The sequence below is a fragment of the Lithobates pipiens genome, unplaced genomic scaffold (assembly GCF_037356315.1).
Source record: "Lithobates pipiens isolate NorthernLeopardFrog02 unplaced genomic scaffold, aLitPip1_a1.2 Scaffold_1, whole genome shotgun sequence".
Lineage (NCBI taxonomy): Eukaryota > Metazoa > Chordata > Amphibia > Anura > Ranidae > Lithobates > Lithobates pipiens.
The window spans coordinates 98302721-98327077 of NW_027507685.1; the positions used below are offsets into that span (position 1 = coordinate 98302721).

At 44.5% G+C, this 24357-nt stretch overlaps 1 protein-coding gene across 2 annotated transcripts in view; it reads right to left on the minus strand.

The window, feature by feature from the left end:
* The window catches only part of LOC143956264 (keratin, type I cytoskeletal 18-like), a 76698-nt gene that overhangs the window by 45329 nt on the left and 7012 nt on the right, over nucleotides 1-24357 (minus strand). For both annotated transcript variants that reach the window (XM_077466505.1, XM_077466575.1), the window contains exons 2-4: nucleotides 13298-13618; nucleotides 6794-6876; nucleotides 1223-1379 (exon numbers count right to left, since the gene is read on the minus strand). In XM_077466505.1, the coding sequence (XP_077322631.1) occupies nucleotides 1223-1379; nucleotides 6794-6876; nucleotides 13298-13612 (555 nt within the window). In that variant the 5' untranslated portion in view covers nucleotides 13613-13618. The remainder of the gene's footprint in view (nucleotides 1-1222; nucleotides 1380-6793; nucleotides 6877-13297; nucleotides 13619-24357) is intronic.

Genomic DNA, 24357 nt, shown 5'->3' on the forward strand with positions numbered 1-24357 from the left:
TCCGACTGTCTGCTGATAGCCATGTCTGGGATAGACAGATTTGGCTAAATCTGTTTCAGAATAAGTATGCACCCAATTCTGAGTTTGGCTGACTCAACCTGCATATAGCCTTTAGGCTTCTTGGACTCAACCCGAGTGAAACAATCAGCAGATTATCTAATAATATTGTTGGGTATAGGCCCCTCTGACTTCCAAGGCCTATAGATATACCATACAACCAAGATGGTCAAGGCAGTTGAATGAGGTTCTTCACTGGGGGTCATTATTCGGCGACTCCAACTGTCTGCTGATAGCCATGTCTGGGGTGGACAGATTTGGCCAAATCTGTTTCAGAATAAGTACACACCCAATTCTGAGCTTGGCTGACTCAAGCTGCATATAGTCTTTATGCTTATTGGACTCAACCCAAGTAAAACAATCAGCAGATTATCTAATAATATTGTTGGGTATAGGCCCCCCTGACTTTCAAGGCCTATACATATACCATACAACCAAGATGGTCAAGGCAATTGAATGAGGTTCTTCACTGTTGGTCATCATATGACTGTCTGTTGATAGCCATGTCTGGGGTGGAAAGATTTGGGCAAATCTGTTTCAGAATAAGTATGCACCCAATTCTGAGTTTGGCTGACTCAACCTGCATGAGTTTGGCTGACTCAACCTGCATATAGCCTTTAAGCTTCTTGGACTTAACCCAAGTAAAAAAATAAGATTATTTAAACATTTTGTTGGGTATAGGCCCCCTTGACTTTTTAAGGTCCATAGATATACCATACAGCCAAGATGGCAGTTAAATTAGAATCTTCATTGGTCATCATATGGCCACTCCAACTGTCCACTGATAGCATGTCTGGGGTGACCAGATTTGGCCCAATCTGTTACCAAATAAGTTTACACCCAATTCTGAGTCTTGTTGACTAATCCTACATAAAGCTTATTGGACCAAGCCCTTTAAAAAAAACGTCTGGCTCTTGTATAAATAGAAAAAGAATGTTGGCTAACAATTGGCACACTACATTTCTAAATTACCTGGAAAAGAAAACATGCCTTTTGAACCATGAATATGAACTATTATTATAATTGAATTCTTTATCAAGAAAATCTAACATTTTAGCTTTCAAGTCTTTCCTGATTAATGCCTCAGAGTTATGAGGTCCTATAGCAAGGTTAATGATTGAGGGAGGTAATGTATTGTATTTTAAAAGTTACTTATTAATAGTACCTGCTCATGGTCAGCCTTTAAGGTCAACAGCTCGTTCTGTAGACTGTCAAGATCGGCTCTCAGGCTTTCATTGAGGGCTTCATTCATTTCCTTAGCTTTCCGTAAGGCATTGGCGTCTTTTTCCACAGACTGACGCAGCGCAGATTCCGTGTTCAACCTTATGAGATAACAACAGTCTCATTCACTGAGCAGGTAACAATGCATAACGGTGCAGATTATGCTTACTTCAAGGCATACCTCTTGGGATTAAGTGGAATTTACCTTAATAAAGCAAGAAGTCTACTTACTTTATTGCTTGTTTGGCTTGATGTGGCTAAACACGGAGCTTCCATTAAAAGAAGCTTATCTTGAGCTTTTATCGAAGAAAGGCATTTTATTTATTCAGTTGTAGAGGTTTTCATATATTTTCTAAAGATAATGTTAAAACCCTTCTCCTTTACTATTAAAGGAAATCTGTACAAAAAGAAAATAACAGAGCTGCCAATGTTGACCATGGGTATTCTCATTCTGACCATTGCTTTTCTACTTAGACCAGGGGTCTCCAAAATTTCTAAACAAAGGGCCAGTTTACTGTCCTTTGGATTTTAGGGGAGCCAGAGTTTTGGGACTAGAAAATGTCCTGGCATCAGCAGGAGAAGTAATAGTGCCCCATCAGTGGTGTTGGTGGCGGGTAAAGTGCCCCATCATTGGTGTCAGTGGGAGGAATAGTGCCCCATCATTGGTGTCCGTGGTGGGTAAAGTGCTTCATCATTGCTGTCAGTGGGAGGAATAGTGCCCCATCATCAGTTTCAGTGGAAGGAACAGTGCCCCATTATTGATATCAGTGGAAGGAACAGTGCCTTATCATTGGTAAGGAATAGTGTCCCATCATTGGTGTCAGTGGGAGCAATAGTTCCCCATAATTGGTATTAGTAGGAGAAATGGAGCCCCATAGTATCAGTGGAAGGAATAGTGCCCTGTTATTGGTGTCAGTGGGAGGAATAAGGCCTCATCCTAGGTATCAGTGGGAGAAGGAATAGTACCCATCATTGGTGTCAGTAGCGGTTAAAGTGCCCCATAATTGGTATCAGTGGAATGACTAGTTCCCCATCATTGGTGTCAGTGGGAGGCATAGTGTCCCATAATTGGTATCAGTGGGAAGAATAGTGCCCCATAATCGGTTTCAGTGAAGGAACAGTGCCCCATTATTGATATCAGTGAAAGGAACAGTGCCTTATCATTGGTAAGGAACAGTGTCCCATCATTGGTGTCAGTGGGAGCAATAGTTCCCCATAATTGGTATTAGTAGGAGAAATGGAGCCCCATAGTTGATATCAGTGGAAGGAATAGTGCCCCATTATTGGTGTCAGTGGGGAGGAATAGTGCCCCATCCTAGGTATCAGAGGGAGAAGGAATAGTAGCCCATCATTGGTGTCAGTGGCGGTTAAAGTGCCCCATAATTGGTATCAGTGGAAGGACTAGTTCCCCATCATTGGTGTCAGTGGGAGGCATAGTGTCCCATAATTGGTATCAGTGGGAAGAATAGTGCCCCATAATCGGTTTCAGTGAAGGAACAGTGCCCCATTAATGATATCAGAGGAAGGAACAGTGCCTTATCATTGGTAAGGAATAGTGTCCCATCATTGGTGTCAGTGGGAGCAATAGTTCCCCATAATTGGTATTAGTAGGAGAAATGGAGCCTCATAGTTGGTATAAGTGGAAGGAATAGTACCCCATTATTGGTGTCAGTAGAAGGAATAGTGCACCATCATTGGTATCAGTGGGAGGAATAGTGCCCCATCATTGGTGTCAGTGGGAGGAATAGTTCCCCATCAATGATATCAGTGGGAGGAATAGTGCCCCATCATATGTATTAGTGGGCGGAATAGTGCCCCATCATAAGTGTCAGTTGAAGAATAGTGCCCCATCATCGGTGTTAGTGGAAGGAACAGTGCCTTATCATTGGACTCAGTGATAGGAATAGTGCCCCATCATTGGAATCAGTGGGAGGAATAGTGTCCCATCATTGGTGTCAGTGGGGAGGAATAGAGACCCATCATTGGTGTCAGTGGGAAGAATAGAGCCCTGTTGCTGGTGTCAGTAGAAGAGAAATAGTGCCCCAAGGGCTGGATAAAGGCAAGCAAAGGGCCACACCAGTCCCCAGAGTTTGGAGACCACTGACTAAGACAGTGACCTGAAAAAGCATTAAGCCAGGGAAGTGTGAAAAATCTGAACTCCTGTACTGCATCATTGTTGAGGTCAATAACTCCATGGGTAGTGAAGCTGGACCTGGGCCTGTACCTTTAGAAGTTGTCATTTATGTCTTGACAGGAATCTGTGACCAGACTATGGACAGGCAGCGAATGAGCATTAAAACACATCCACACTGACCTCTGTAGCTTCAGGCAAAGTGTAGAAATTCATCCTCAGATTTCACATCATAAGCACTGAAGTCATTCTCTAAGCAGCTCAGCTTACCCTGCTCCAGATCGTTGGTCCTCCCTAAGGCGATTAGAAGGGTGGAAGTCTTGAGGGAATGACTTAAAGGATTTATGCTTATGAGTGCTTATGCTGTGAATGTTGAAGATTAATTACTCCACAGCACTGCAGCTACTGCTGTTTCAAATCTCATTTACTGCTTGTTAAGTAAATATACATTGTTGAATGATGCCCATGCTTTGGCCACCATTACGCATTAACCCTCAAATTGTGCACATCAAACCATTTCCATGTCCATACAAATTTAATACCCTTGCAGGGAGATAAAAGGAAACCAATGTGTTTTGGGGGCCAATGCATCCATTGCAACTTTTATTGTTCTTTCTTTTTTAATGTAGAATGTTTTTCCGAGTTTTTGTTTTATAATCAGTACGGCCCTGGTTCTGACAGCCTGTGACAGCTGAACAAGAAATGAGGGGGAATTGACAAAGGATCATAAGATTTGGACAGTCATAATAATCCGACAGAGGTTCTAATTCTTCCCTATCTTTATAAAAAAAATAGTTATTTTGTTGCTTTCTGTGTTGCCTTTGGAGATGTTTCCCATCACCTTTCCTGCCCCAACAGGAAGCAAGGTAAAATCTCTCCAAAAGGTCTGCAGTAAAAAGTTGAAAGCATGGGCGCAGCATATGGGGTTGAAGGGGTCACAATCGCAACACCGCCCCTAGGTCCAGTGGGCCCCTGCAGCCTCCCTGTCATATTATCACATCCTCCACAAAATCCAGCTCCGATCTGCCCTAGGGCCCCACAGCCATGCTCCAGTACTGGGCTTCTACTTTGCATTCCACTGTCCACACCCCCTCCCCATTGGCTGGGGAGAATCTGTGAGCCATTTCCTGAATGGAGAGGAGAACGAGGTGAGGACAGTCCAGGATGGGGAAGTGTCTGTGCTGTGTGCTGGCAACATGGAATGGAAACCAAGCTCAGTGAGGAAAGAGGAGGAGAGTGCCGTCCTGTAACCATGATGGGACCGATGTCTCTGGGGAGGTGTGACACTGCTCAGTTTCTCCTAGTCACCAGCTGGGATTCTCTGTACCCCTCCAGCCGGGGAGGTCTACTTAACCCACTTCCCTGAGAACAGGGGAAAAGACACACACCTCCGGGAGGTAACCTTCCCCCAACACTGACAGAGAAACCTTCAGAAATTGCGAAAACAAATCCCTTAACACCTCCTCGGGGGGCCCCTGAAGGGCTGCAGGCTCCAGTTTTTTTGTTGCATGGCTTTGCTCTCCCAGATCTAAGTTCCCCCTCAAAGCCCCCTGACCACCCCCTGACCACCCCCTCCACCCTGCATGCCATGCCCGACTGCTGAGCTCCTTTCCCATTCCCATTCCCTATACTGTTCCTCCTCATATCAAATCATATTCCTTTACAACACAGCCAGTTAGCCATGATCTGCACAGGGTGTATCTGCCTACTGCAACTAAACAGCCATTCCGACCAGAGAATTTCACAGGTCAGAAGGACAACATAAAAGCCAGATACACCCTGTGAAGACTGACAGATTGTATGTAAAGGAATGTGATTTTAGCCCTGTGTAGTGTGTGTGTGTGTGGGGGGAGCTGTATACAATGCTGGGATGGGAAAGGAGCTCTGCCAAGGGACCTGCCAGGGGTCCCTGTCCTCTGATTCTCCAGCGGTAATCCCTGTCCTCTGATGTAAAGAGGAACTCTGGGAACTCAAAACTCTTAAGCCACTTTTAGCATCTTGGCGTGCGGTTGATGTATCTGCACGCACGTTAGAAGTAGTGGGTCAACTTCTGCATCGGGGCCCACAAGCTTCAAGCTACGCCTCTGGTTGACGGGGGGTTGATGGGGCCCTATCCCTTCCCAACTCAACTACAAAACTAAGAAAAAGGTTTTGGCTAAAGTTGGACCTCAAGTATTTACTTTGTGACACCCTTTAAAGATGTTTACTTCACAATATCAACTCATTAATGATATTCAGATAATCTGAACACGCTTTCAGTCAAACCATGGCCAGGCTATGCACAGCCAAATATTTACATTTTCTCAACAAGCAGAATATGAGCTTTAAAGTAAAGCCTCATGGACCTCTGTAGCTACATTCACTGTGCAGCAATTCATCCTTGAAGTTTACAGCACTATAGTTGTTCAAGTTGGGATTTTTCACTCCTGTTCACCCAATGTTTACATAAGGGATAAGAAGGCTGACCTAGCCTAATTTGTCCTAACCACCCACTTCACAGATGCATACTTACCTATGATTAGGCCCACTTTGAGGTGAAACACACAGGTAGGGATATCTATAGTGGACATTTTGACAGGTAGTAAGATTTTGAAATAAAGTTTTTACTGTGGTGATGTTATGAGATTATGGGCCGTCAGTTCTTGTATTGTTTAGTGCATGGTGAGGGGATGTGAGTAGGCACCTGGAGTTTGGTCTCGGTCCTGCAGTGAGGGCATATGCACTTGGGAGCAGTATTTTCTCAGACCTTCTACTACCTTGATCTTGTCCCACAAGTCTTTACTGCCCTGGCCGCATCTGCGCATTACAGCTCCATAATCTTCTATAGAGCTGTGTCCTGAGACCAAAGTTGTTCAGAGATGGTCCCCTACCTGCTATTATATTCTGGCCCCAGAGGCTGTCAAAACACCTGAACAGTGACTGCATCTGGTTGGTTACAGTCACTGTCCAGCTGGCAATTTTTTTCCAGCATCTCCAACAAAAGTTGACTGAAAAATTGACTTGTTCAGAGACATTTGGTGCCAACATGTCCACCCATGGCTCAAACTACAGTTGATTCAGTAGGGACCCGGAAAACTTTGGGCCATTTATGGCAGTATTTGCAGTGTTTGATGATGGCAGTTAAATATTTTGCCATCTAGTTTTCCATAAACAATTAAAAAAAAATATATATATATATATAAATAAATAAATCTTCCTGGAACCTGTTCCTTTGTTTTTTTTTTTGGAGAATAGAAAAGTGTACTGGACCAACTGTTAAACAATGAGGGACTTACAACAACAAAATGTCTTCATTTTTTCTTTCCTTTTCTTTATTTTACATAAGCCTTACATGACTGTAGTCCATTCAAAATATGGATTGATTATACCCCCTCTGATACTCACTTTTCCTGGAAGTCATCTATGGCCAGTTTGGTGTTGTCAATACCCAACAATAGCCGTGTGTTTTCAAGTATCGAATCTGCAATCTAAAACATCAATGGAGATATGTCATGATAAACAAGTAATGTTGAAATGTTTTGTAGATTTCCGCTTTCTCTGTGGCATTTTATTGAATACATTCTGGATAGGACTTTGCAGATAAAGTTCTAACTGTACAAGCCTATATGAGCAACTAGACCAGCCTTTCTCAACCAGGGTTCCATATATACCTAGGGTTCCTCTAGAGCAGGGTTTCTCAACCAGGGTTGCATGGATCCCTAGGGTTCCTCTAAAGAAGGGTTTTTCAACCAGGGTTCCATAGATCCCTAGGGTTCCTCTAGCGCAGGGTTTCCCAACCAGGGTTCCTCTGGAGAAGGGTTTCTTAACCAGGGTTGCTTTACCTAGGGTTCCTCTAGATGAGGGTGTCAGGAAATGTTCCATCTGCTGATAATACCTGTCTTTTGGCGTGCAGTACTGAGGTCCACCAGCAGGTGTCTCCTGGCAGTTTGGAACTGTCAGGAGAGCTTTTCCATGCTGATGTTGTCATCTTTGGGCTGCAGTACTGGCATCTACCAGTGGATGGATCCTAGCAGTGTGGAGCAGACAGCACCTCCTGCAATCAGGTGTCACTTGAGGCCAAACACAGGCCTATAAATAGCTGGCAAGCACTCACATGTTTGCCTTGGTATTGTCCTTGTGCCCTGACCTGCTGCTTGTGATCCTGAGCCTAATTCTGAACCTGTGACCCATGTTTCTGATCCTGTTCCCTGTCCTGGTCTCTACCCTGTCCCACCAGTTACCATCATCCCTGCCCTGCAGTCTGATCTGTCCATCCTCTCTCTGTCCTGTGTTCCTACCCCATCTGATGATCACCCCATGTATGACCTTGGCCTGGCTTGTGTCTCTGATTCTGGACTGCCCTTTGTTTATCTACTGATCCTCTGTGCATGACCCTGGCCTGGCTATCGTTTATGATCCTGGTATTTCCCATTTATTGTACATATCTGTATGTTGTTATTTGGGGGTCTCTGTTGGTTGATTTATTGCACTGTGTGGTTGTATTTATATTATTCACTTTCCTTAATAAATCATTATATTTCACTTATACACGTTTGGGTTTCCTCTGTTGCAGTCCACACAGTTCAGGTCTTATCTGATACATGACACAGGGTTTCTCAACCAGGGTTCCTCTATAGGAGGGTTTCTTAACCAGGGTTGCTTTACCTAGGGTTCCTCTAGAGCAGGATTTCTCAACCAGGGTTCCTCTAGAGAAGGGTTTCTCAACCAGGGCTGCATGGATCCCTAGGGTTCCTCTACAGTAGGGTTTCTCAACCAGGGTTCCATGGATCCCTAGGGTTCCTCTAAAGCAGGGTTTCTCAACCAGAGTTCCATATATCTCTAGGGTTCCTCTAGAGCAGGGTTTCTCCACCAGGGCTGCATGGATCCCTTGGGTTCCTCTAGAGAAGGGTTTCTCAACCATGGTTCCATAGATCCCTAGGGTTCCTCTAGAGCAGGGTTTCTCAACCACAGTTCCTCTATAGAAGGGTTTCTTAACCAGGGTTGCTTTACCTAGGGCTCCTCTAGAGCAGGGTTTCTCAACCAGGGTTCCTCTAGAGAAGGGTTTCTCAACCAGGATTCCATGGATCCATAGGGTTCCTCTAGAACAGTTTTTCTCAACCAGGGTTCCATGGATCCCTAGGGTTCCTCTAGAGCAGGGTTTCTCAACCAGGGTTCCATGGATCCCTAGGGTTCCTCTAGAGCAGGGTTTATTTTTTTTGAAAATATATCACGTTTAGGGGGTTTTACTAATCTTCAGGCCTAAAATGTGCTCAAAAAATGTCAAAAACAGCCCTGGTAGCAAGGGGTTAAGCCTTCATTAGTCCTCTCAAGATGGTTAAGATTGTTTGTTCATTCCTGTCTGCCCTCTGATGGATTTGTTAAACTGAAGTAATCATGATACAGCAAATTACAGTCTACTGTGGTTATTCATGGGTCATAACCTATTTCTTTCATTACTATTATCATGGCAGGCTTTGTTCCTTTTGTAAAGAAAACAATAAAGCCTTTGGTTTACCTGAGGCACGTTCTGCGTGCCGATCACTGTATTATGTAATATTATAGTCTATTTGATTTAATGCTTGTAACTTACTTTCAAGGAATTCTCGTCTTTTATAGCAAGTGCCTGTCTTCTCACCTTAGTCAATGACTGCTGGGTCATTCCATTTGTAAGAAAAAACCCAACAAAATAATAAAACATTTTTTGGGTAGGAATATTTTATAATGCTCAGTACACATGGTTAAAGTCATATTCTATAGCAAGCGACTGTTTGTTTTCTCACTGTTGGGTCATTCCATAATGCAAAAAAAAAAAAAAAAAAGTGGACAATTTTGGGAAGGAATATTCATAATGCCCTCTTAACGCATGATTAAGGTAATCTTTTATAACAATATAGCAAGTGACTTTTAATTTACCTTAGTCAAAGATTTATAGGGCATTCTATTAACGAAAAAAAAAAGGTGAAGGCTTTAAAGTGTTGTCTATGCTGCTAATTTTCTGACCTTAGTCAAGTATTGCTAGGTCTTTCTATTTGAAAAAATAAAACAAAAATAAAGTAACAAATAAAAGAATTGAGAAAAAAAAAAAAGGAGAAGACTGTTTATTTGATCACATTAGTAAATGATTGCTAGGTCTTTTTTATTTGTAAAAGGGTTTTCAATTAGTAAAATAGATAAATAAATGCAAAATAATAATAAAAATTAAATAATAAAATAATAATAAAAAAAATAAAAAATAATAATGTAAAGGCTTTTAAGTGTTGCCTATGGACAATTTTTGTTAAAGTAAACTTTTATAGCAAGAGACTACTGATTTTCTGACCTCAGTCAAAGATTGCTAGGTCTTTCCATTTGAAAAAATAAAATAAAGTAACAAATAAAAGAATTGAGAAAAAAAAGGAGAAGACTGTTTATTTTCTCACATTAGTAAACGATTGCTAGGTCTTTTTTATTTGTAAAAGGGTTTTTGATTAGTAAAATAGATAAATAAATGCAAAATAATAATAATAATAAAAAAAAGGTAAAGGCTTTTAAGTGTTGCCTATGGATAATTTTGGTTAACATCATCTTTTATAGCAAGAGACTACTGATTTTCTGACCTCAATCAAGGATTTCTAGGTCTTTCTATTTGAAAAATTAAATAAATAAAATAAGGCAACAAATAAAAGAATCAAAAAAAAAAAAAAAGGCTAAGTCTGTTTATTTTCTCACATTAGTAAATGATTGCTAGGTCTTTCTATTTGTAAAAAAAAAATAAAATAAAAAAAAAAATAAACAAATAAAAAAAATACAAAATGTTAAATAAAACAAAAAAAGGTGAAGCTTTTCATTGTCGTTTGAGCACGAATATTCACAATGCTCATGGTTTAAATCTTATAATTAATGAATTAATTAACAAATAAAAAAAACACCAGAAAATGTAAAGTTTTTGAAATCGTCTTCTATGGACAATTATAGGTAGGCAGACTTTTAACGCTCAGTTAAAGTTTTTTTTTTTTTATTATTTAGCAAGCAACTGTTTGTTTTCACACCTTGGTCAAGGACTTATGGGCTTTCCATTATTTAAAAAAAAAAAAAAAAAGAAAAAGGTTTCTGTTAAATATTTGCTTCCAGGCCTTGAGTATTGTTCCGTCAAATTGTTGGTTTCAAGGAAGATTTTGCATGTTTAATGATGTCACCTGAGCTGAAATTAATCTTTCTCAGGAGATGTGGTTCCGTCGAGACTGGAAGGACAAATATTGGCCATCTTTGTAGTAATATGGGAATTCAGAAGAACAAACGTAGAATAAAGTTGGCCACACCCATTTTTAATTATTTTTTAAATCTAACAGATTCCTCCTTCCAAGCCAAACAACATGAATGGACGAATCTATCACTATTCTGTTCTACCTGCATCTGATTGGCCAACGATTTCCTTTCCCCCTGCAGGTTTTAATGAAAGAATTTTGGGGGGGGCGCCAACAGGGCCACCTATGGAGCGGATTTAGGCTCTTCCGTCAACCCATTCAACACCAGCACTTCCGGGATTGGTAGTGACGCGATGACGTCAGCACACAGCTCCACCCTACGGGTTTACGTCTTTAGTCAACCCAGAGGAGGAGCTGATCTGGTTTGGTGAGCTGGTGAGATTGTGGAAGGGGACATCGCCAGAGAGGAGGTCAGTATTGCAGGGGAAATTGCCTTTTTTATTATAAACACACCATGATTACTGTGCTCTGAATGGGTCCTATCTAGTCATCTATGGTTAGTAAGGGAAGTGGAGGGTCCTGTATGCCCCTTAGTGGCCCCAGTCAATTCAGAGTCGCAATGTGTCACGACAGTCTGCTTTTCCCACCCTAAGTGCGTTCCGCCTGCTCAGCATTGGTTTGCAGCTCCCAGGTCCGGTTTCTAGGGTTGAATACTGTTTTTGCTCCAGCGATTGTAGGAGTTGTTCCATATACTGCACATGCAGCCTGTGTCAATAAATGGCCTCCTGGGGGGGGGGGGGGGGTTCCGGTATTACGTCCTCGCCAGTGTTTGCCTAGTGTGTTGGAGACACCTGCTTCTACTGTTCATGGGAATGTTTGCTTTGTTTGCTAACAGATCTCCTCTACCACCTTGTCTGCAAATATGGCCACTGAAGGTTCAATAAGCCAGAACATCGCCTTACAATGGAAATCCATGCGGAACAGAGCCAGGAGGATGCCTAGGTCAATTACCGCCTAAGGTGGCCAGGTTTGCTGCCCCCCCAAGGACCATTCCAAAGCCAGTCCTGTTCCTGTGGCAACCCACCCACAATGCACTGGACAATAAGATTGTAGCAATGACGCCCATTGGCTTCTGAATATTTCTCGGTGAGGGGGGGTGTGTTTGAGACAAGATAATTGGGTGGCAATTATCTTAGGCACACATGTGACCATTCTCCAACCACTGCTAGTTGCTAGGAACTAATGATGCTGTCACCTGGCCACCACCTCCCTAGCAAAGAACACGGTGTGGCTGTACCTTATTTTATTATTATATAGGATTTATATAGCACCAACAGTTTGCGCAGACATTACAGTTACATAACAATTTGGTACAAGAGGAATCAGGGGGCCCCACTCATTAGACCTTACAATCTAAAAAGTTATTGATTGCTAGGATGCTGACAGCTGGAGTGCACATGGGTTTCTAGGATGATGGCGGCTGAACACATTATTATTGGTTACTAAGAAGGCTGCAGCTGGGCTGCAGAGTGCCATTGGTTGCTAAGACGTAGGAGGCTGGGCTGCACAGCACCATTGTTTGAAAGGACACCGGCGGCTGGGCCACACGACATTATTTGGTTGCTAGGATGCAGGTGGCTGAGCTGCACAGCATCATTGTTTGGTAGGACACAGGCAACCGGGCCACACAGCATTACTGGTTGCTCGGAACGCAGATGGCTGCGCTGCACAGCATCATTGGTTGCTAAGATGCAGGTGGCTGCGCTATACAGCATCATTGGTTGCTAGGACACAGTTGTCCGGGCTGCACAGCATCATTGGTTGCTAGAACACAGGTGTCTGGGCCACACAACATCATTGGTTGCTAGGATGCAGGTGTCTGGGCTGCACACCATAACTGGTTGCTAGGACGCAGTTGCCTGGGCTGCACAGCATCATTGGTTGGTAGGACGCAGGTGTCTGGGCCACACAACATCATTGGTTGCTAGGACGCAGGTGTCTTGGCTACACAGCATTATTGGTTGATAGGACACATGCGGCTGGGCCACGCAGCATCATTGGTTGCTAGGATGCATGTCTTTTTGGTCTATTGGTTGCACAACTTTGTTTGCTGGGACACAGATAGCTGGGCTGCACAGCATCCTTGACTGCTAGGATTCTGGTGGCTGGACGACCACACTGTATCATTGGTTGGTAGGATGCACGTGGCTGGGCAGCACAGCCTCATTGATCGCTAGGATGCAGGCAGCTAAGCTGCAGCGTCTCTGGTTGCTTAGATGCTGGCAGCTGGGACACATATCATCACTGGTTGCTATGACACCAGTGGCAGGGCTGCACAGCACCACTGGTCTCTAGGATGCAGTTGGCTGGGCCACATAGCGTCATTGATCGTGATGGTGCAGGCAGTGCCAGCATCCCAACAACTAGTTTAATAATGCTGCCCTGTGCTGGTGTTCGGTATGACCTTCTGGCCCTAGTGCTGCCCTCCCACTGAGTGCTGCCTGAGGCCATCACCTCACTTTGCTTTATTGAAGGCACACCCCCAAATAGAGTAAAAGGTTTCACCCTGCTGTTAAAAAACCATAAACACTTATCGGTCAATCAAGATGTTAGTGCATATGATATCCCTCTATGTGAATGGCTCCCTAAACTTGTCCTCTGCCCCTGAGGAACCATTTCTGGCTATCTGGAATATTACCACACTAGAATATCCCCCAGGTCTTACCTGTTTTCTGAGGACATGGATCAGGTTATATTGGTCTGTGTAATCTCTTTTCACAAAATCATTTGTTGATAATTTCTCTCGTATCTGAATTTCAAGCTGCTGGTTTGACTTTTCCAGAGATGCCACCTTCTCTAGATAACTGGCCAGACGATTGTTAAGATTCTGCATCACATCCTTTTCATTGGAACCATTGGACAGCGCAGAGTTGATCGCCGATGTCGAAGAGACAGCCCAGGGTTTTCCATCGTAGGCTATGCTGGCTGAGGAGAACCTGAGCTTGGAGGAACCTCCACGAGGGGAGACCAGGGAAGCCATGGGAGACTGAAGAAACAAAGAACATGTGTTGATGATTATCCAAAAAAAGTGGAAGAACTCTACAAATATCATTAAGCAGAGACAACTAGTGTGCACCTTCAACTGCTTTACATTCACATCATTCCCTACTCTCAAGGAACTTACAATCTAAGACCACTATCTCACATGCATACACACACACACACACATCGGGACCCATTTAAACAGGAGCCACCTTATCTACCAACTTGTCTTTGGGGTGTGAGAGGAAACACATGCAAGGACAGTGAGAACATACAGACTCCATAGATAGTGTCCTAACCACAGTATCAATGGTTGTTGGCTTGCTAGATAAAAGGGACCTCAACTGTGGCCTCTAACATCCCCAGGGGCCCCTAATATTCAGAATATATAATAATATCGAGAACATTGCCAGAGACTGAAGACTTTCTGAAAGAGATAGTCAAAAACTGGGGACATACAACACGTGTGGTTGGAGACTGGGGATATGCTGCAGGAGACAGTGGGAGACTGAGGACATGTTATGTGGAACTGTGAAAGATCACTGCTATCTCAGCCTCTTTTGAAAGCAGTGCTCCTGCTACTGGCTGCACAATAAGCAGCACAGGGCTGCATGTGGCCCTCAGGCCACGAGTTTGTAAGCAGGTGCAGACTGTTGTCTGGTGGCACTCGACTGCAGAGGCAGTGCAGTGGGAGAGGAAGTCAAGAGGAACATGGTTCCTCTATGGTTTCCTGAGTCACTGGGGCAGCAATCTGATTGGATGAAGGCTGCCCATGTGACTCTGGTGGCTATTTTAGGTGTGGCAGAGCCTATTTAAGACCCTGGCCCCTGGGTTTGGTGCACATTCATGTGTGGGTAGTGTAGGGACAGTATTAACGGTAGGGAAAGGCTCCAGACAAGTAGGGAAAGCTAAGGGCTCCACAATCTCCTTGGACATCTTGGCGTTTGGGCTCGGAATGGCCAGGCTACATTCTTCCCCTCCAGACAGACTGTCGGGTGAAACCTGCTCCGCTACATGCTGCTGGCATCTCTGAGTGTTCCCGGTTGTGCCTCCTCCCACAGGGTTTGTTGTGAACTGTTTTGCCTTTACATCAATACAAGTTCTACTATTTGTAGCTGGACTGTGTGTGTGGTTTTGTCGTGGCACCACACTGCACCCACCCACAAGTTGACCACAGGTCATGGTTGCATTGCATTGGTTGGACCTCTAGCTATAGAGAGATATTTGCAATCTTGTTGATGCTATCTTACACTTCTACAAATATTTTGCTGAATTTCCATTGACCCAGCCTGCTCTTTTGTTCGCCTCTTTTGGGTGAGCTTTTAATGTGGGATGTTGCTTTTTTGTTCTCTTGCCATCTGTCTCCCCAATGTGTTGATCCTGTGCCCTCCCATAAGAGTTTGTTCAATCAGGCCTCTCCCCCTGTATTATTTTTTTTTACCTGGAAAACCCCATGATTGGTGTCTAAAATGTATTTTCCTTATAACACCACAAAGATTGATAAACGATATAGGATCCTGAGGAAGCAAGCTCTTCCACCCAATACCCTATATCAGCCTTTCTCAACCTTTTCAACACAAAGGAACCCTTGAAATAGTTCTCCGGTCTCAGGGAACCCCTGCTAAAAATTTGAAATCTACAACTCATGATACATTAGTGTGATGGTCAGTGGGAAAAATGGTCCTTACACTTGGGGTCTTTGGGAAGAATTATGTCCTTACAGATAGCTACAAAGATCAATGGTGTCAGTGGTAACTTATCTGAGAGGCAGAAATTGCCCAATGCTGAAGGAACCCCTAGCAACCTCCGGAGGAACCCTAGGGTTCCACGGAACCCTGTTTGAGAATCACCGCCCTATATAATAATTATACAAGCATTTCACTTGAAGAAGACATCTTTTTCAACTCACAATGCAGTTGCATATCTGACTGTATGGTTCAATATTGAGTTGGCCCACCCTTTGCAGCTACAACAGCTTCAACTCTTCTGGGAAGGCCATCCACAAGGTTTAGGAGTGTGTCTATGGAAATGTTTGACCATTCTTCCAGAAGAGCATTTGTGAGGTCAGGCTCTGATGTTTGTCCAGAAGGCCTGGCTCACAGGCTCCTCTCTAATTCATCCCAAAGATGTTCTATCAGGTTGAAGTCAGGGCTCTGTGCAGGCCAGTCAAGTTCCTCCATCCCAAACTCGCTCATCCATCTCTTTATGGACCTTGCTTTGTACACTGGTCCAAATCATTTAGTGGAGAGGGTGGATTATGGTGTGGGGTTGTTTTTCAGGGGTTGGGCTTGGCCTCTTGATTCCAGTGAAGGGAACTCTTAGGGCATCAGCATACCAAGACATTTTGCACAATTTCATGCTTCCAACATTGTGGGATCAGTTTGGGGACGGCCCCTTCCTTTTCCATCATGACTGTGCACCAGTGCACAAAGCAAAGTCCCTAGAGACACAGATGAGCGAGTTTGGGGTGGAAGAACTTGTCTGGCCTGCATAGAATCCTGACCTCAACCCGATAGAATATCTTTGGAATGAATTGGAGCGGAGATTGTGCGTCGGGCCTGAACTCACAAATGCGCTTCTGGAAGAATGGTCAAGCATTCTCATAGACACACTCCTAAACCTTGTGGACAGCCTTCCCAGAAGAGTTTAAGCTGTTATAGCTGCAAAGGGTGGGCCAACCCAATATTGACCCCTTTGGACTAAGACTGGAATGCCATTAAAGCTCATGTGTGTGTAAAGGCAGGTGTCCCAATAATTTTGGTAATATAGTGTATCATCTTCTAAGTATGCAGATGCAAAAGGGTTTACACACAGCCTGAGATTATTAAATGGTGCAACTGATTTAATGCCAAATCCACCCCCCCAGTCCAAAAACGAAATTGGATGACCCCCTCCCCTCCTCCTCCCCCAGCCTCATATTACATAAGGCTGGCCATATACAGATCACATTTTGGATGAAGCTTGATGAAATGACCAAAATTAGTTCTGGCCAGCACCACCCCACTGAAAAATGTACTTTTGTCAAAGGAGCCGGGAAAGAGCAAACGTGAAATTCTTGAGGTGTTTTGAGTGGCATGCGTGCTTCAAGAGCGGAAGGACATCACTGGAAGACGACGAGAGATCAGGAAGACCTTCAACGAGCTCAACCCCCAAAAATACTGAATCCATTTGGCAACCTGTGCATGATGATTGTCAGAGAACAATCGTGTGTGCCACTCAAAACACATAGAGCTACCCATGCAGCATTGCCACAAACTTGCCAAATCAGGTCAAAAGTCTCTGTGGCAGATTTGCACAGTTTCACACAGAATTTCAAGTTTTTTTTCTTTGTTCTAAATTGCTGTCCATCATGAAACTCCAGTGGTTAGAATAGCACCAGTTGCACGGCTCCCGATGTACACAGGACAATGTCTTTAGGCACACTGACTTATGAAGGTTGGTGCTCCCTGTGACTAATGCATTTTAAGCCTTCAAATCTTGGTTAAGGAGGCCATTTAAGGACATAAGTATGGCTTTACCTTATACCAAAAGAACTTTATTGTTAACTGACCAAGTTCTTGAGGGGTCATATTGCGAAGGGAGTTGACTTGGGGATGGTCTATTCTTTAGAAACAACTCCAAAAACGTGACAAAACACTAGTCTCAAAACTTTTTGAGACTTCATTAACCTAACATGGCCACATAGCCAAATTAGGTTAATGACAGTGAAATAATTAAATCCAATACTATATAAACAAATTAAAAAATCATTGAATTGAATAAATATAAAATAATTTAATAAAATAAATACGTTAAATAGCACAGGAAATGGGGGGGAAATCAAGCGATTTCTCTTGTTCAGCCAAAATGGTTAAATTTTGCAGAACTTTGCCTTGTTCCTACCCCACCATCCAGACCCCTAGGAACAGCTGATCTCCCTGATAGAAATAGCAGCTTCACACCTGCTTGAGTTCACTGCTTGACCTCTAAGTTGACTGTTTGACCAAGATGCAGCTCCAGCTTTGGAAACCCAATCAATAGTGTTTTGAGACTCAGCGACTCTGTGTCGCTCAAATCCATCGAGTGACCTCAAAGCTGCTATTCTAAGCGGCAGAACAAATGATTGAAAGGGGTCTCCTTGGTGAGCAACTGTGAATGGGACTGTCAAAGGTTACTAATAGTAATAAAAAAGGTCACAACTCCCAAGCCCACCAAGACTGCTGGTGTCTGAAAAGTCAGGTGCAGTCATCAGATGGAGCTCCTCCACACATACACTATATTACCAACATGCCCATAACCTTTAATGGCATCCCAGTCTTAGCCCGTAGGGTTCAATATTGAGTTGGCCCGCCCTTTGCAGCTATAACAGCTTCAACTCTTCTGAGAAGGTTGTCTACAAGGTTTAGGTTTAGTGTGTCTAATGCCGTGTACACACGATCAAACAAGCGGGTGGAAAAGTCCGGCAAACTCAAGTCCGACGGACAATCCCCCCCCGTGTGTAGCCTCCGGCATACTTTTTTGACCCGAAAGTACGGCGGACTTAGAAAGTAGTTTTGCACTCCAATCTTCCCGCCGGACTGGCATTTTGGCAGACAATCCGGCCGTGTGTGTGCCAGTCCGCCGTACTTTTGAAATGAGCGCACTTTTCCCGCCCGGAGAAAAGTCCGCTCATTTCAAGCGGGTCTCCAGGTAGGCAGGGCCCGCGAAGGAGACGCCCCGCCACCTGGTATGGACTTAAAGGGGAACCCCAACGCCGAAAAAAATCGGCATGGGGGTCCCCCCACGCTCCACATCAGACCCTTGTCCGAGCACACTACCCCAACCGGCCAGGAAAGGGGGGACGAGCGAGCGCCCCCCCTCCTGAGCCGTACCAGGCCGCTTGCCCTCAACATGGGGGGTGCCTTGGGGAAGGGGGGCCCTTCCCGACAACCCTGGCCGTTGGTTGTCGGGGTCTGCGGGCGAGGGGCTTATCGGAATACGGGAGCCCCCTTTAATAAGGGGGCCCCCGGATACCGGCCCCCCACCGTATGTGAATGAGTATGGGGTACAATGTACCCCCACCCATTCACCTGTAAAATAAAGTACAAAAAAAACACACAACACACAAGATAAAACAGTTTATTGCACAGCTCCGGGGGTCTTCCGTCTTCGGTGGTCTTCTCGCTGGACTCCTCCGCTATCTTCTTGTAGCTCTTTTGCTAGCGGAGGAGCCCGGCATTCTTCTTCATCACTGCGGCCTCTTCTTCTGACTTCGGGGGTCTTGTCCCCCTCTTCGGTTCTTCTGCCGGGCCACCGCGCCTTCTTATAGCTCTTTTACAGGCGGTGGCCCAGTCTTCTGTCGCCGCCGTCGCCGCCTTCCGTTCTTTTTTGTACTTTATTTTACAGGTGAATGGGTAGGGGTATATTGTACCCCATACTCATTCACATAGGGTGGGGGGTCGGTATCCGGATTCCTATAAGCCCCTCGCCCGCAGACCCCGACAACCAATGGCCAGGGTTGTCGGGAAGAGGCCCTTGTCCTCATCAACATGTGGACAAGGTGCTTTGGGGTGGGGGGGTCGCGCGACCCCCCTTCCCCAAGGCACCCCCCATGTTGAGGGCACGCGGCCTTATATGGCTCAGGAGGGGGGGGGGGCGCTAGCTCGTCCCCCCTTTCCTGGCCGGCCGGGTAGCGTGCTCGGACAAGGGTCTGATGTGGAGCGTGGGGGGACCACCACGCCGATTTTTTTCGGCGTTGGGGTTCCCCTTTAAGTCCATACCAGGTGGCGGGGCCAGCGACGTCTCCTTCGCGGGTCCCGCCTACCTGGAGACGCGCTCGAAATGAGCGGACTTTCCTTTGCGTGTGTGGGCGAGTCCGTTCATTTCAAAAGTAGGGCGGATAGTACGGCGGACTTAGTACGCCGTATTAGTCCGCTGAAAAAGTACCGTGTGTGGGCAAGTAGCCCGTTCGGAAAGTCCGACGGACAGGCTGGAGGGAAGTTCCCCAGACTAAGTCCGTCGGACAGACGGCTACGTGCGTACGCGGCTTTAGGGAATGTTTGACCGTTCTTCCAGAAGCACATTTGTGAGGTCAGGCACTGATAATGGGGGAAAGGACCTAGATCGCAATCTCCGCTCTAAACTTGTTCATCCATGTCTTTATGGACCTCGCTTTGAGCACTGGTCCAAATGATTTGGTGGAGGGACGATTATGGGTTTTTGTTTTTTTTCAGGGGTTGGGCTTGGCCTCTTAGTTCCAGTGAAAGGAACTCTTAGGCCGCGTACACACGCGGGGACTGTTCGCTCAACTTTGTCCGTCAAACAGTTTCAGCGGACAGTCCGCTCAAAATTAGCATGGACGGACTTGGCCACACACGACGAACGAACAGTCCGCTGAAACCGTGCGCGATGACGTGAACGGCACGTATGACGGGACTAGAAAACGACGTCCAATACACTGCAATGCAAACTTCGGTGTGTAAATCCTTTCTGAGCATGCGCGGAACTTAGTTTGACGAACAAGCCTACACACGAGGGGACTGTTCGCTGAAACAAAGTTTCAGCGGACAGTTTTTCGGAATTTCCGAAAAACTTTGTTCAGCAGACTGTCCGCTGAAACTGTCCGCTGAAAGCCCACACACGAGCGGACTGTCCGCCGAAACACTGTTCAGCGGACAAAGTTGAGCGAACAGTCCCCGCGTGTGTACGCGGCCTTAAGTCGTCCATGTCTTTATGGACCTTGCTTTGTGCACTGGTCCAAATCATTTGGCGGAGGGGCAATTATGGTGCGGGGTTGTTTTTCAGGGGTTGGGCTTGGCCCCTTAGTTCCAGTGAAGGGAACTCTTAAGGCATCACCATACCAAGACATTTCGGACAATTTCATGCTCCCAACTTTGTGGGAACAGTTTGCGCATGGAACCTTCCTTTTCCCACATGTGCAGGCAAGTCAAGTTCCTCCACTCCAAACTCGCTCATCCATGTCTTTATGGACCTTGCTTTGTGCACTGGTGCATAGTCATGTTGGAACAGGAAGGGGCCATGCCCAAGCTGTTCCCACAAAGTTGGGAGCATGAAATTGTCCAAAATGTCTTGATATGCTGATGCCTTAAGAGTTCCCTTCACTGGAACTAAGGGGCCAAGACCAACCCCTGAAAAACAACCCCCACACCATAATTCCCCCTCCACATAAAAATTTCGAGGGGTGTGCATAAAGTTTTGGCAATATAGTGTTGATGAGCGAGTTTGGGGTGGAGGAACTTACCTGGCCTGCACAGAGTCCCGACCTCAACCCAATAGAACACCTTTGGGAGGAATTTGAGCGGAGACTGCAAGCCAGGCCTTCTCGTCACAAATGCACTTCTGGAAGAATGGTCAAACATTCTCATAGACACACTCCTAAACCTTGTGGATGGCCTTCCCAGAAGAGTTGAAGCTGTTATAGCTGCAAAGGGTGAGCAAACTCAACATTGAACCCTATGGACTAAGACTGGGATGCCACTAAAGTTCATGTACGTGTAAAGTCAGGTGTCCCAATACTTTTGGTAATATAGTGTACGTCCCAAGAAATAACTGGCTGTGCACCGATGATCTCAGTGTTTCAACAGAACTTTCTGGAAAACATTCACAAAGAAGGCCCACATGGGAACCTCCCCACTCTGATGAGGGAACACCCTCAGAAATTTTATTTCCCTGCCTGTTTGATTGGCTCACTGATTTTCCTAGAAGTCTGCACTACAAGTCAGATTTTAGGCATCCTCCGCAATAGGAATTTCAGTTTCAGTGAGATACTCCCCAAGGGTTAATTCATTCAAAAGGGATGCCGACTCTACAACTTTCCTCATTCGGACACAGAGAGTGGACTAGGCAAAAATTATAAATCAGACCCTCCCATTCAAAATCAATCTGCACTAAGATACGTAATAAGTCAGATTTTAGGCATCTTCTGCACTGGGAATTTCAGTTTTAGTCATATACTCCCCAAGGGTTAATTATGTCTAAAAGGGATGCAGACACTACAACTTTTCTCATTAGAACACTGAACGCGCACCAGGTGATTATGAAAAAACAGACATTCCAAATCGAAATCAGTCTGCACTGAGATACAAGTCAGATTTTAGGCATCCTCTGCAATAGGAATTTAAATTTTGGTGATATACTCTCTATAGGGTTAATTACTTCTAAAGGGAAACAGACCCTGCAACGTTCCTCATTAGAACACTGAGCGCATACTAGATAATTATGATGAACCAGACCCTCCCATTCAGAATCAGTCTGCACTAAGATACAAGTCAGATTTTAGGTATCTCTTGCAATAGGAATGTTAGTTTTGGTGAGACAATCCCCAAAAGTTAATTACTTTTAAAGGGATGTCAACCCTGCAGCTTTCCTCATTAGGAGATTGAAAGTGAACCAGGTGATTATGATTAAACAGAACCTCCCATTCAAAATCAGTGCGCACTAAGATAAAAGTCACATTTTAGGCATCTTCTGTAATAGGAATTTCAGTTTTGTTCAGATACTCCCCAAGGGTTAATTACGTCTAAAGGAATGCAGACACTAGAGCTTGTCTCATTAGAACACTGAACGCGCACCAGGGGATAATGATAAACCAGACCCTCCAATTCAAAATCCTTGTGCGCTAAGAAACATGTTGGATTTTTAAGTATCCTCTGATATAAGAATTTCAGTTTTGGTGAGATACTCCTCATTAGAACATTGAGAGCACACCGGGTGATTATGACGAACCAGACCCTCCCATTCAAACTCAATCTGCACTAAGATACAAGTCAGATTTTAGGTATCTCCTGCCATAGGAATGCCAGTTTTGATCAGACAATCCCCAAAGGTTAATTACTTTTAAAGGGATGTTAGGACACTGAAAGCAAACCAGATGATTATGACGAACCAGACCCTCCCATTCAAAATCAGTGTGCACGTCAGATTGTAGGCATTCTCTGCAATAGGAATTTCAATCTGGGTGCGGTACTCCCCAAGGATAATTTACTTCTACCGGGATGCAGACCCTGCAACTTCCTCATTAGAACACTGACAGCGTACTAGGTGATTATGATAAATCAGACCCTCCCATTTAAAATCAGTGTGCACTAAGATACAAGTCAGATTTTAGGCATCTTCTGCAATAGGAATTACAGTTTTGGTGAGAGACTCCCCAAGGGTTAAATACTTCTAAAGGGATGCTGACTCTGCTAGCTTTTCTCATTAGTACACCGAGAGTTCACCAGATGATTATAATGAACCATACCACCCCATTCAGAATCAGTCTGCACAAGACATCTTGAAACAAACATCTCCTTAGAGCAACAAAAGGTAGGAATCTGCTGCAAAGTTTGTTCAAATCTGTGCAATGTACATTTGGACACCCAGAGGGAATTGTTTTTCTCAAAAGTTACCCTTTAATCACTGTCATTATGCCTGTTTTCGGGTGAAACCCATCAGAGTGGGGAGGTTCCCAGACATGGGTCTTATGGAACAATAGAGTTCTATGGAAACACTGAGAACAATAGTACGCAGTCAGTTCTTTCTTTCTTGGGAAAGGTTGATGATAGGGTGATGTAAATGTTAACTGAATAATGAATAGTTTGCGAAAGCTTTTTTTTTTTCATCATTTTTTTTGCATATCAGAGCTGCTGATCCCCTGCAGCCTTTCTGCAGCCACTTCCTGTATATACAAACTTAGAGGGTTTGTACTAGAATGGGGATTTTTTTTTTGGGGGGGGAGGGAATAGTGCTGCACTCTTTTTGTTATATTCTCCTGACCTCTACTATGTACTACAAGTACTATGTATTACTGACCCCTGCATTCTCTGCTTTTCATATTGCTGACCCCTGCATTCTGTACATTACATATTACTGACCCCTGCATTCTGTGCATTACATCTTACTGACCCTTTGCATTCATTGCATTACATATTACTGACCCCTGAATTCTGAGCATTACATATTACTGACCCTTGCATTCTGTGCATTACATATCACTGACCCCTGCATTCTGTACATTACATATTACTGACCCCTGCATTCTATGTATTACATCTTACTGACTAGTTTGCATTCTTTACATTACATATTACGGACTCCTGCATTCTGTGCATTACATATTGCTGACCCCTGCATTCTGTGCATTACATATTACTGACCCCTGTGCATTCTGTGCATTACATATTGCTGACCCCTGCATTCTGTACATTACATATTACTAACCTCTGCATTCTGTGCATTACATCTTACTGACCCTTTGCATTCTTTACATTACATATTACTGACCCCTGCATTCTGTGTTTTACATATTGTTCATCCCGGCATTCTTTGCATTACATATTGCTGACCCCTGCATTCTGGGCATTACATATTGCCTACCCTTGTATTCTGTGCATTTCATATTGCTGACCCCTGCATCATGTGCATTACATATTGCTGATCCCTGCATTCTGTGCATTATATATTCCTGACCCCTGCATTCTGTGCATTACATATTGCTGACCCCTGCATTTTGTGCATTACATATTACTGATCCCTGCATTCTGTGCATTACATATTGCTGATCCCTGCATTCTGTGCATTGCATATTACTAGCCCCTGCATTCTGTGCATTACATATTGCTGACCCCTGCATTCTGTGCATTACGTATTGCTGACTGCTCTCTGTGTGTTATGCACTCCTAAACCCCAACTAATTACTACTCTCCTTGGGGTACCCAAAAGGCATCCCAGGTCAGTTACAACCTAGAAACACCCCAGAAAAGCCAACATTCAAGGAAGAATACA